Here is a 14,157-nt window from a genome sequence, read left to right as displayed (position 1 = left end):
GAACACGGAGTGGTATACCTGAGAACACAGCAAACACCTATGTCATTGCTTTGTGATTATGCGCATCAGTGTATTTCTTCCTCCAATAACAGAATATTCTGTTCTCCAACTTGTAACCATGCAACATTCACTGAGAACTTTTTTTTTGAGACAGGGTCTCTGCCACCCAGTCTGGAGTTGCAGTGATGTCGGCTCCCTGCAACCTCTGCCTCCCCAGGCTCAAGCGCTTCTCCTGCCACAGCCTCCTGAGTAGCTGGGATTACAGGTGTGCGCAACTACCGCCTGGCTGATTTTTGTACTTTTAATAGAGGCGTGGTTTCACCATGTTGGCCAGGCGGGTCTCAAACAGCTGACCTCAAATGATCCACCTGCCTCGGCCTCCCAAAGTGCTGGGATTACAGGCGTGAGCCACCATGCCTGACCACTGAGAATTCTCTTAAGAGCTACCTGGGACTGCCACTCCTTCTCTCCTCTGAAGCATATGACTACTAGTGACTATAATGCAGAAAAGGGTAAAGTTTTAAGAGTAAATTGCACAGTTGCTTCTAGAGAGCAAACAAAGTTAGTTTTAATCTACTGCTTCCCTATTCAGCTGACTCAGCTAATAATTCTTCAGCCTGACTACAAAGTCCAAAACAAGCCTAGCTTTGCTTCCTGTCATGCTAGGAGTCATAGGTTTATAGATGACTACTGCGGTTGGATTTGAATACAATCCTTCTTCCCTGGGATTAGAAAAATTCAGGTCTAGAGACTGTCAAAGATGGTGCTTTGTTTCACTCAAACACTTAGCTCTGTGGGACTATCCAAGCCCAGGAAAATGAGGTAAGTTGAATTATGACAGAAATCTTTATTAAAATGTGTCTTTCAGTAATATGTTTAGCATTCAATATACACACATACATATGTACACTCTTTGACACACCTCACGGATTGCTGCCATCAGTTTAACCAATAAATTAAAACTAAAAAGAGGGAGGGGAGGGGAGGGGAACTAACGGCAAACTTTTCATGTTTTATCTGGTAAGAAATTGTGAATTTCTCAGAATTTCCCTGGGCGAACACCTGTGACCAGAGAATCTTTGAAATAAAATACATAAATCTCTACCCCTTGGAAAAAAAAATAAAAAAAAATTCCAAAAGATGCAGTTACAAGTGTGCTTCTCAGAACAGGAGCATTCATTCCACTTCATACTCTGGCTTCTCCACCTTCTGGCTTCAAGACAGTTTGTCCCTCGGCTAGGGCAGAGAGGTTCATATGGGCACTTGGGCTCGGTGCACCTTGGGCTCTGGGGGTCGAGGGGCAGGCGGCAGTATGGGAGCGGGGGGAGCCACACTCATCTGAGGTGATGTCTGGCACATCGTCTGACTGTGTATCAGAACTCTCTAGGTCACTGCGGATGCTTTCAGGCTGGGCCAGGCTGATGTCCCAAGGTTTGCTGGCCAGGCAGTCTTTCTGTTCACAGCTTTGGTGTCTGCAGGGGGGATCCTCTTCACTGCCTCCGCCACCACTACCTTCTTCTTCATTCTCTGCCATCTGAGCATGAACATGGAGCGAGTCCTCCGTGCTGCTTCCACTCACCAGCTGATAGTGGCTTGGTTTGGCTTCAATGTCCACTTGGATTTCCATATTGTTGCATTCTCTGTGGAGACAAAATCCACTTTGCTGAGTCATGCATGGATCATGCTAAACCTGTTGGTAAAAGCAGTTCGTGGGTTCAGGATTAGGAATTTCAAAAAGATAGGTAAACAGTTAACTAGAGCTCACTTTTAACAAAAATAACATTTTAATCTAACACTCAAATGAGATGGAGGCTGGACGTGGTGGCTCATGCCTATAACCCCAGCGCTTCGGGAGATCGAGGTGTGAGGATCGCCTGAGTCCAGGAGTTTGAGACCAGCCGGGGCGACAAAGTCAGACCCTGTTTCTAAAATAAAAAAAATTAGCTGGGCATGGAGGCACGTGCCTGTAGTCCCAGCTACTCGGGAGGCTGAGATGGGAAGATCACTTGAACCCAGGAGTTCAAGGCTGCAGTGAGTTATGATTGTGTCACTGCACTCCAGCCTGGTTGACAGAGCAAGACCCAGTCTCTAAAAAAACAAAAATAAAAATAAATGAGATGGAGAAGAGTAATTAGATCCTTTTTGCTGATTTAACTATACATGCACACGTGTGCTCAGATGCACACACACGTGTATCTCAGCCAATCTCTTTAAACATACAGAAAGAGCTTCCAAAATTCAACTAAGGGTCAGAGCCCCACGCTAGCTTACTCAAAATAGAAAAGTAAAAGCTTTTTACTACCATGCCACAAGTAGAAGAAGCCAGAATACCTACTAGTGGGAGTACCACAATCACACCATCCCAGATACACCAGTTTCTCAAAATGAAAGAGAAAGAAGCTATGGGAATCCTATCAAGCAAAGGGCAAGCAGAAACCCTAGACTTGAAGACATCAATGAACATCAATCTAGCTCTTTAAGTTCCATGTAATTATACACTGTTGCAATAGCCAAAAAAGACAAAAAAAAAAAAAAAAAGAAAAAATATATAAAAGGAAGAAAGAAAAGAAATCTCTAAAAATCAAGCGCTAACAAGAAGAATCAAGAGATGCCAAACACTCAAGTACCAAGAACTTGCTCAAATGAATTCACAGGTTACACTATATATCCCAGGAGATGGTACATACAGCCCTAACATGAGGCATTGAACTTCTGAAGACCTAGTACCCAACCAAAAAATGCAACCTCTCCTGGACATCTGACTGTTCACATACCTGTCCTGTGGGTTGTAGGAACTGATTATGGAACCGGCCATAGCACGAGTGCTTGCGTTGTCACTAATTGCACCAAGACTGGCTGTGTCTTTGGGGAAAATTTCCTTTTGGACATCGGCTTGAACTTCTAACCTGTGTAAAGAGGGGACGTTCAAGTTAATATGAGACCTGGGTATTCCAAGACAGTCTGCTTCCTGGCACACATCTCTTCCATTACTCTCTTGCAAATTGTGGTTGTCTGTCTGATCTTCTCCAACTGTCAAACAGCGCAAATAGATGCCCATATATTTTTTCTCTTAAATATCTATGGAAATCGTCCCCTCCTTTCTATCCCCACAGCTACTGGTTAACTTCAGGTTTTCATCATCTTCTGCCTGGATGACTAAAATTGGGCTCCCTCTCCAGTAGCCCTTAAGTCCAAGTCAAACAACCTCTAGAACAGTGCCAGTGTGAATAAAGACCCAATCACTCTAACAATTCTCTAACTCTTGGCTCCCTACTGCCAACAGGCATTAAGGTCTTCCTGATCTGCCAGGAAGCTCTCTGTCCAGTTCTATCACTCCCTATAGATCCGAAATCATAGTCACTCTGAATTCTTTCTTTCTTTAAACACCTATACATTTTATACTTCCATGACTTTGCACATGCTATTCTGTCTCTCTAGAAATTTCCTTTCTCTACCAGACAAACTTATACTCAGTCCTTAACAACAAAGGAACTATCACTTCCCCTCATTATCCCAGCAAACCATTCACTTCTTGCTAAGTACTCCCACAGCACCTGCCTACTTATTTATTATTATTTGTTTTTAGAGGGAGTCTCACTCTGTCACCCAGGCTGGAGTGCAGTGGCACGATCTTGGCTCACTGCAACTTCTGCCTCCCAGGTTCAAGCGATTCTCCTGCCTCAGCCTCCCAAGTAGCTGGGATTATGGGTTCCCACCACCACACCCAGCTAATTTTTGTATTTTTAGTAGAGATGGGGTTTTACCAAGTTGGCCAGGCTGGTCTTGAACTCTTAACCTCAGGTGATCACCCACCTAAAAAAGGTGCTGGGATTACAGGCGTGCGCAGGCCCTGCCTACTTATTATTATGCATCTCTCACTTGTCTGTTAACTCCACAAAAGGAGAGACCACAACTCATTCACACTTTACCTTCCCTGCCTTGCACATAATAGGAAATCAAACATTTAACAATCAAATTACCTCCAGGGAATGAGACTGAAGGACATACAGGAGCCAACCTCTTCCCTCCTCTTGGAGCAGCAAACTTTCCCAATAGTGTCTCAGAGCCCATAACTATTTCCTTTCTTGGCTCCAACATCACTTTGTTGCACAGTTAAGTATTTCCTCATGATGGGTTTCACAGTCAAACCCATCTGACTCATTCACTTCCTATAAAATAAAGGCTTTCACAGAACTAGAACAGCTGGACTGGCTAAGCTGCAGTTTCAGCAAGTCAGTCTCCAATTATGTCTGTCTGCTTATTTACAGGGGTGTTGGTTTTAAGAAAGCACAGCAGTGAATATGCCAGCATGTGGGGGCGGGATCCCCTGATAAAAGACAACCAGAGTCATGAGATGCACAGACGGGTCAGTAGCAGCCTGCAGCTGCACATTCAAGCAGCTTCCATCCTACTGCCTGAGCCTTTGCTTTGCTGCTCCAGCTTCAGGTGCCCTTCAAAAATGTGCCAAGGCCCAGGGAAATGAGGGAATGCAATGGAAAGTGCACAGTGTCAGAGACCTGGATTCTAGTTTCAGGTCTGCCACAGAATCACTCTGAGTTGGAAGAGTCTTTCAGAAAGGGCTCCTACTTAGGTGGTTCTCAGATGCTGGTTCATGCAATGGCTGTGCTAGAATTACCTGGGGAGCTTTTTCAAAACACAGATCACCCCCTAGGTGCCACTCCAGGAAATTCTAAGCTACTCATTCTGGGATGGGTCCCTGAAGTCTATTTTTAAGAGGCTCCCAAGTGATTGACAGGCACTCAGGTGGGAGATCCAGTCCACCTGCCATCTGTTGCTTGAATCCTTCTTATAGCCAAATAGCCATCTGGTCTCACTGTAAACATTTCCAGGGACAGGCAGCTCAGTATCTACTAAAGTAGCCTTTTTCCTCTTTGGGCTTTCATGTTGCTTTTCCCTATATTCTCTATACTGAACCAAAATTAGTTTCCCTTTAGCTTCTGCCAAGTCATCTTAATCTACCTTTTGGTATGAGGCATAGAAGTCTAATCCTTTTCACAGTTGAAGGTCCTTCGAATAGCTGAAGGCAACCATCTCCTCTACCTTCCTATCCTGCTTTGTTCTACCTTTACCCCTCCCTAGGCCTTTCTTCTCCGTTGCATTCAACTAACTGCTTCTCAGGCAACATGTTATGCTCCTCTGAAAATATACACTCTGGTCTGCCTAACTAGTGAAATGACCAAGCAAGTCACAATCTTTTTAGTTACAAAGCTTTACATATTTTCAACACAAGTACATAGAATTGATTTTCCTTATCTAGCAAATGGAAATAGAAAGGTAATAAGGATTGCAGTATCACTAAACCAGCTGGGGGCAATGGTTCATGCCTATAATCCTAGCACGTTGGGAGCCAAGTTGGGAGGATGGCTTGAGGCCAGGAGTTTAAGACCAGCCTGGGCAACCGAGCAAGACCCCATCTCTACAAAAAATTTAAAATGTTAGCTGGGTGTGGTGTGTGCACTTGTAGTCCTAGCTACTCAGGAGGCTGAGGTGGTAGGATTGCCTGAGTCCAGGAAGTTGAGGCTGCAGTGAGCCATGATTGTGCCACTGCATTCCAGCCTGGATGACAGAGTGAGAAAAAAAACAAAAAAAATCCCCAAAGCCCACTATCAATAAACCATGATGGGCTGGGTGTGGTGGTTCATGCTTGTAATCCCAGCACTTTGGGAGGCTGAGGCGGGTGGATCACAAGGTCAGGAGCTTGAGACCAGCCTGGCCAACATGGTGAAACCCTGTCTCTACTGAAAATACAAAAATTAGCCGGGCATGGTGGTGCAGGCCTGTAGTCCCAGCCTCTTGGGAGGCTGAGGCAGGACAATCACTAGAACCCAGGAGGTGGAGGCTGCAGTGAGCCAAGATCGCGCCATTGCACTCCAGCCTGGGCGACAGAGCAAGACTCCATCTCAAAAAAATAAAATAAAATAAATAAGCCATGATACAGCATAAATGCTACTGAAAGCCAATGACAAGCCTAACGGAGAGCATTTTAGGAATTCTATAAAAATGCCTACTCTCCCTTCCTGAAGCAGGCAGCCTCAGGCAGTCAAGGGGGAATCTGAAGTCAGGATTATTCTTTATATAGAGGCAGCTATGGTGCAATGGAAAGAACAATGAACTTTGCATAACTGACGTAACCTTTTTTTCTAAGCTTGTTTCCTATTTTGTAAAAGTAAAAAAAAAAGGCCTGGCGCAGTGACTCATGCCTGTAATCCCAACGGTTTGGGAGGCCAAGGCGGGCGGATCACGAGGTCAGGAGATTGAGACCATCCTGGCTAACATGGTGAAACTCCACCTCTACTAAAAATACAAAAAATTAGCTGGGCGTGGTGGCGGGTGCCTATAATCCCAGCTACTCAGTAGGCTGAGGCAGGAGAATCGCTTGAACCCAGGAGGCGGAGCTTGCAGTGAGCCAAGATCGCGCCATGGCACTCTAGCCTGAGCCACAGAGTGAGACTCCGTCTTTAAAAAAAAAAAAAGTAAAAACAAAACAAAACAAAACCATTGACAATTAAATCAAAATATGATGATACGTGGCACAAGCCTGGCACAGAGAAATGGCTCAATGTGTTACTTCTTATAATTCTAACCATTTCTGTCAGAAATTATCTATTTGTTTACCTGCTATATTTTCCCTTGCCACTGGAGAGAATGCCGCCACTCAGCGTGCCCCCTGAGAGGGCTGCAAAGCTGGCTGTTTCGCTGTAAGGACCTTGCATAACACTAAGTCCATCTGTAGGGCTTCCACTAGTGCTCAATACACTAGTCAGGCCTTCAATGCTGCTTTCCCCAATGCTGGGATTCTTGAGGGCTCTCCAGGCATCTGCCACTGGGGATAGAACCAAACATCCAATTCAGGACAGCAGAGCATCAAAACAGTCAGTAGGCATTTTCCTGCAATGACTTTTCAGAGAACTAATGTATTTACTTAATGAACGGGTACTGTGTGCAGTCGCCACATATCAGGTGTTTTAACATATGTTCATATTTAATCCTCCAAATAACTAGGCATTAATAGCCTCAATTTTAGATGAGAAAACTAAAATTTAAAACTAAATGACTTGTCCAAGGCCATGGTAGTTACACGAAACTGTTAACTCTGATTCCAAGGCCACTATTCTTTCCACTACACTGTTGCTTCCATGTAACCAAACGTGAAGATTTAAAAAATATGTTTGGGTCATGTGCTGATTTTAATAGGAAGCTTCTAGTAGAAAGCTAGAAAAACCGGCCGGGCACGGTGGCTCATGCCTGTACTTCCAGCACTTTGGGAGGCCGAGGCGGGCGGATCACGAGGTTAGGAGATGGAAACCATCCTGGCTAACACAGTGAAACCCCATCTCTACTAAAAATACAAAAAATTTAGCCGGGCGTGGTGGCGGGCGCCTGTAGTCCCAGCTACTCGGGAGGCTGAGGCAGGAGAATGACATGAACCCAGGAGGCGGAGCCTGCAGTGAGCCAGGACCATGCCACTGCACTCCAGCCTGGGCAACAGAGCAAGACTCCGTCTCAAAAAAAAAAAAAGAAAAGAAAAAAGAAGGCTAGAAAAACCTTTGGGGATCTCTGTGCCCTACGTTAGTTACTACGAGTAGAAACCACATTAAAGTAAGTCAGAAGACTTGCCCTAGTCTCAGCTCTGTGAAGCTCTTAATAAGATAGTAAGATGAAAGCTTAAAGAAATTCCCATTTAGGCCGGATGTGGTGGCTCACACCTGTAATCCCAGCACTATGGGAGGCCAAGGTGGGCGGATCATGGGGTCAGGAGATCGAGATCTTCCTGGCTAACACGGTGAAACCCCAAACCCCGTCTATACTAAAAAAAAAAATTAGCCAGGCGTGGTGGCACGTGGCTGTAGTCCCAGCTACTCAGGAGGCTCAGGCAGGAGAATCACTTGAACCTGGGAGGCGGAGGTTGCAGTGAACCGAGATCGCGACATCATACTCCAGCCTGGGTGACAGAGACTCCGTCTCAAAAAAAAAAAAAAAAAAAAAGAAATTCCCATTTAAATGGGGATAACAGCTCCATCCTCCCTCGTCAGAGAGCTGTTTGTTGTAAAAAGCAAGTGAGATAATTGTGTAAAATACTCTGAAAATTATCAAGTACTGTGCAGATATAAAGATGTTATTCTAATCACTACTACTACCAGCATACTTGGAGTTACTTGGAATCCTACTAGTTTGTACCTGCCACACAGAGCCAAGTACCAGGGGAATTAACCTAATAACTTTGGAACAAAGAAATGAAAAGCTAAAAATACTTTACCCCCTACAAAGCTCATTATCCAAAGTAATCCAATGACAATCTCCCTGTAAAATGTGCTGAATTTTACTGATTTTTATCTTGTATATCATAAATTCAAATGGAAATAAACATCCTGCTTTTTACCTGTGATTGGACCATCATCTTCATCAAATTCAATTTTCACTCCTTTTCCGTTGGCTGTGCTAACTCCACAGCCGCCTCCACGACAAAGAGAAATGGGCACAACCCCATAAACATATGCCAGCATAATGGGGACACCAATACCTGGGGGAAGAGAAGGAAACATGTCAGCTGGCTATTAGGTTGCAAGTGCCCTGAATTCTTCTTCCCAGTCTGGGCATGGACAAACCACTTTATAAAGAAAGGAAGACAGAAAATGGCTATCCCAAAAAGGTGGCCTGGTGTAACAGAATGATGACCAGGCTAGAAATCAGAAAGGTCTGGATTAGATTCTTGGCTCCATTTACTAGCTGTATAACCTTGGACCTATCTTCCCAGGGTTGTCAATAATCAAATGAGAATGCTATGTACTGTGCTTTACACAGTAAATATATGTTGCTTTCATTTTCCCCTCTTCTAATCACTGCTGAAATGCTAACCCAATCAAGAGCCAATCAAGAATCAAATATTAAATAAGTGACTACTGCTTGGAGTTTAGGATCTCCTCAGGATGTTAATTCCAAAATCTTACTGCTGTGTGAGGTAGAATGGCTTAGCTGTTAAGGGAACAGGATCTGAAGGCAGATTAACTTGATTCATGTCCCAGCTAAGTGACCTTGAGAAAATTACTGCACCTTTCTTTTTTTTTTTTGAGACGGAGTCTCACTCTGTTGCCCAGGCTGGAGTGCAGTGGCATGATCTCGGCTCACTGCAAGCTCCGCCTCCCAGGTTCACGCCATTCTCCTGCCTCAGCCTCCCAAGTAGCTGGGACTACAGGCACCTGCCACCACACCCGGCTGATTTTTTGTATTTTTAGTAGAGACGGGGTTTCACCGTGTTAGCCAGGATGGTCTCGATCTCCTGACCTCGTGATCTGCCCGCCTCGGCCTCCCAAAGCACTGGGATTACAGGCGTGAGCCACCGCGCCCAGCCAATTACTGCACCTTTCTATTAAAATTGTGCTTCTTTTTGTGAGGATTAAATAAATTAATATATGCAAAAGTCTCAGAACCACTCCTGGCACATGAAGAGCCACATTAAATGTTAGTTACACTATTATTATTCTAAAACAAACTCTTATGCCTCCCAAAGTAATGTGAAGCATTAAACAAATCAAAACAAAAGTAATTTTGTTTTGTGGATTTCATGGCAAGTAGAGAAGGAAGATGAAAGGTGAAAACTAGGGCTTAAAATAAGTTTCTTTAATTCAACCTTTTCTATGTGCCAAATGGAGTTCTAGGCACTAACTTAAGAATGAAAGATCGCACACTCTGATAATTTGGTGTGCTTGAAAAACTTAAAAATAATCATAATCATGGTGCCTAACAGAATTTACTATCAAGGTGGGTTGGCATAAAATGTAGGAGTCTTTGAGAAACATCTGGCCATCTGGCTAAACTGCTATGGTCAGAAAGCTGAGAGAGAAGAGGTGTGGTCCTGACTAGCTTACCAACACTAACTGCAGCAATAACTGGGGATGCAATGACCGACAAAGTCACTCCTCCAGTGATAGCCAAATTCCTCTTGTGTTTGGAGGTTTTCCTTCCCTCATACCTGCTGTGAATCTAAGAATAAAAAAAGAAAATCCAGGTCAGCAGGTTAGGACATCAATCTTTTGCCAGAGAAAAAAAGGACAGGTGAATATTCACTTGTAAGTTATCTATATTAAAACATATCCTCCACCCCAAATAGGCATCTTTATCAAATTTTAACCTAACTCAGACCTGGAAGATATAAAGTAATACAGGCAAAGTTAATCCAAAAAGAGACAAAATAACTCCAGCAGAATGAAGTAAGCATTTTACCTTCTTCTTTTTTTTTTTTTCTGGAGTCTGTCATGCAGGCTGGAGTGCAGTGGTGCGATCTTGGCTCACTGCAACCTCTACGTCCCTGGGCTCAAGCAATCCTCCCACCTCAGCCTCCCTAGTAGCTGGGACTGTAGGCACATGCCACCATACCCAGCTAATTTTTCTATTTTTTTGGGTACAGATGGGTTTTGCCATGTTGCCCAGGCTGGTCTCAAACACCTGGGCTCAACTGATCTACCTGCCTTGGCTTCCCAAAGTGCTAGGCCACGTATTACAAATGTGAACCATCATGCCTGGCCCAGCATTCTACCTTTAAGTCACTGAGACAAGCCAGGCCCAGGATGTTAATAAGAACTTTCAGATCTCATGGGGGTTTATAAAAATCCATTTAAGAAAGTAAGGTTATTTTTATCTAAGAACCAGCTGGTTTTCAGGCAGCTCTGAAACATAGCTCCTTCCCATTTCCCTCAAACCTTTACCAACGAACCTAAAGTTGAAACAAGCACAGAAACCAGCATGTCTTTCTTACCTTCCTTCCAACATAAACAGGAATGCCAATGACCATGGCAGGAATGGCAATGCCAGCAATGAGAGAAATCCCCACTGGAGCACCAATCAACGTGCCCAGCTGCCAAAGAATTTTCTTCTTACGGCTCCATGGCTTCTTGCCCCAGAATGTACAGCCAGAGGGGCTGCAGGGGAAACAGACTGAAGTTAATGTAATGTCAACATTACAAATACAGCTAGTATTATCAGAGGGCTTGATAACAGCAACAGCCTTCTTTTCAGTAAGAGTGATTAACAGAAGAGTTTACGGGAAATGAATACATTACACAAGGGAGAGCAAAGGACAAGGCCAGACTATTAGAGCTCTGGGCTCTTTAACTTTTTTGGTTTTTGTTGTAAAGACAGGCTTCCAGACTTGAAATTCCTTTTCCATTCTTCTCTGCTGAATTCTGTCTTCCCTAACCCACCAAAACTGATCTAGCTTCCATGACTGACAATACTTGGGATGCTGCATAGCCTTATGCACTTGACATCCCATCCAGACACACTGCACCCTGCACTAATGAACACTCTGATTTGTGTAGTTTTCTTGGCATATGTCCTACCATACCTAATAGATACTGCAAACCATGTTCCTGGGAGAGGATATAAAAAGACCTCATCATAACCTTTGTATCAGTTTGGTATTCTGAGTTTGGCTACTTTTACAGTCAGCCCTTCTGTGCCCAACCATTTTTGCCCATTCTCTTTGTGCTATCTTCTCCACTACAAGGGATAAACAATTTTGAAAATAGGGATCATGTCTTATTCACCCCTATGTCCCCAATGACTAGCACACGGTAAGTACTCAAATGTTCGACAAATTGGCAATGAAGGTGTTGTGTTTCATTTACACAATGAATGTTTGTTTGTAAATATTAACACATTTTGTTTATTTGTAAATATTAGCAAACATTTTGTTTGTAAGTATTAACTCCTCCACAACAATATTTTAATATTCACTCAATGAGGCTGGGCGCGGTGGCTCGCGCTTGTAATCCCAGAACTTTGGGAGGCCGAGGCAGGCGGACCACCTGAGGTTCGAGTTTGAGACCAGACTGGCTAACATGGTGAAACCCCGCCTCCACTAAAAATACAAAAATTAGCTGGGCATGGTGGCAGGCGCCTGTAATCCCAGCTACTTAGGAGGCTGAGGCAGGAGAATCACTTGAACCTGGGAAGTGGAGGTTGCAGTGAGTCGAGATCGAGCCACTGCACTCCAGCCTGGGCAACAGAGAGAAACTCTGTCTTAAAAAAAAAAAAAAAAAAAAAGAATTCACTTAATGAATTCCTTGGGAACTCACTAAATGCAAAAAACTGCAAAAAGGTCACAACTCTAGCCTCAAGATACTTACAGTTTAGTAAGATAAGATAGGTACGTGAAGTGTAAAGTACTGACGATATTTATGACAAAAGATAAAAGAAAGTCAAAGAATGAGGCGGAAAAAGGAGAGGCAACATGGATGAAAGGCATTTAAGTGGCTCTTAAAAGATAAGAACTGAACAAGTTGAGATAAAAGGAGGATACTGGAAGGTAGGCAGAAAGCATTCTAGGCAAAGGAAAGAACATGGAGGCAAGACAGCAAAAGGGAAAAAGCAAGTCCAGACTACCTGTAATATGGCATGCAAAGAAAGGTAGAAAGAACCAGAATAGTAGCTGGTGAAAACATGATTAGAGGAGCATGTCAGAAGAAGTTTTCACAGCTTCCTTAACCTGTAATGAGAGAACGGATGTGTCTTTTTGACATCCTTTTCCCTGAATCAGTAAGAGAATAAGACTACGAAAGGAATGGATGCATTTCCCATCTTACCTGAGGTAATGCAAGTCTGAGATCTCTTTCATACAAAGCCAACAGAATTCACAGCCACACACTGCACAGGTCATGTGATTACAGCTTCCATCATTCATCTTGATAATGTACGCACTGCATCGTGGGCATGGCTTGATGTCATCTGCTATGAGTGGGGGAAGAATGGGTAGAAAAAATATCCCTAGTTAAATCCAGTTTGATTTAATTGTTCCTAGGAGTATATATAAGAAATGAGGCAGCAGTCAAGAACTCTTCACTGAACACTCCAAATTGTACAACCCACTTTACTGGAAGGTTGGCTATGTCTAGACCTCAGGAATTTTCATAAAATGAATCCTGTCTCTTATTGAGCTGCCTATCCCAACAACTGGCATCTTACACAGCACTTGAACCACATTCTAGCAAGGAGATTTCCTTAGGGAGAAAGATGTTTCCAAGAAAAATGAAATTTCTACCAGTCAATAGGCTGGCAGATTTAAAAGAAGAATCCTACAGAAAGAATAGCCTGCAGCCTGGAATTAGCTTTACATTTTTAAAAACTTTAGTTCGGGAAATTTATTTTTCAGGTTCAACATGTATCATTGTGATTTGCTGTTAACACAGCCCACAATCCCTTCCCATGATACTTTCAAATTCAAAACCTAAAAACAACTGGGTATGCTATGTACCATATACTTGGTAATTTTCAGAGCAAGTTATGAACTATCCTAATAAAATGACAATTTAGGAAATTATGCTGTGCCAGGAAAAAGTGAATGGCAAAATCTTTCCTACTAGCCTCTCCCAAATGACATCAGCAAAATAAAAGTACAAAGCAATAAATCCACTGACATTTTAAAATAGGTTTCCTCTGACTCGTCAAGGTTGGAGCTGAATGTGTGACATTCCTCCTTTTAAGGTTAATCATTAATCTATACTAATACTGTTTCCTTTTCTTCAATCTGTACTCTACTTCCAAAGGCAGTGAGGCACTTAAGTCAGCTTGAAGGCAAACAGCACAGGTTTAATACTAATTAAATGTCTTTCTGTTCACAATGAAAGTTTTGAAAAAGCCCCTAGCAAAACAAAATGAACTAATTTCTCTCCAATCTGAGACATATTACTAAGAAAGTAGGAACTACATAATTCAATTTTGTTGCATTTCAATTTTATATAGTTGGATAACCTATAATGGTCAGAGAGGGAAGTGCTATCTTTATTATAATATTGAAAGTATTACCAAATGATATTTTCTGCTCTCTGATCCTTTGGAGTCCTTGGGTTATACAGTAAGATAATTTCTTTCAGCTATGGGCTCACATCATGAAATACCAAATAAAGAGACAATGAGATAATGCCAACTTATACCTGGTCCAGATTCTTGCCCATAACTGAGACCTGAAGTGTGTTTGGTCCGAACTCGTAAAGTCTGGGCCCTCTGTTGACGGGCCATATCGCATGTCTGATTTGGATGCCATATCTGCTTGCAGTGGTAGCAGAACTCAGTCTGGCAACCTTCCCTCTCACAAGTTAGCTTCGGGCAGCTGGCACAGCCATAGGCAATAACAGCATAACT

General features: G+C 43.1%; 1 protein-coding gene across 6 annotated transcripts in view; it reads right to left on the bottom strand.

Annotated features, from left to right (window-relative positions):
- Positions 1-827: 827 nt before the first annotated feature.
- Positions 828-14,157, bottom strand: part of RNF19B (ring finger protein 19B) — a 28,373-nt gene continuing 15,043 nt past the window's right edge. Inside the window, exons 2-9 of one of the 6 annotated variants that reach the window (XM_024357699.3) lie at positions 13,950-14,155; positions 12,603-12,747; positions 10,775-10,937; positions 9,888-10,002; positions 8,402-8,542; positions 6,637-6,844; positions 2,775-2,906; positions 828-1,690 (exon numbers count right to left, since the gene is read on the bottom strand). In XM_024357699.3, coding sequence (XP_024213467.2) covers positions 1,669-1,690; positions 2,775-2,906; positions 6,637-6,844; positions 8,402-8,542; positions 9,888-10,002; positions 10,775-10,937; positions 12,603-12,747; positions 13,950-14,155 — 1,132 coding nt within the window. In that variant the 3' untranslated portion in view covers positions 828-1,668. The remainder of the gene's footprint in view (positions 1,691-2,774; positions 2,907-6,636; positions 6,845-8,401; positions 8,543-9,887; positions 10,003-10,774; positions 10,938-12,602; positions 12,748-13,949; positions 14,156-14,157) is intronic. The other 5 variants (XM_024357700.3, XM_016958581.4, XM_024357697.3 and 2 more) reach the window with 5 other exon arrangements.

This window comes from Pan troglodytes, chromosome 1 (assembly GCF_028858775.2).
Source record: "Pan troglodytes isolate AG18354 chromosome 1, NHGRI_mPanTro3-v2.0_pri, whole genome shotgun sequence".
Classification (NCBI taxonomy): Eukaryota; Metazoa; Chordata; class Mammalia; order Primates; family Hominidae; genus Pan; species Pan troglodytes.
Note: the sequence above shows the minus strand (reverse complement) of the source record. Positions and strands in the feature narration are given on the sequence as shown.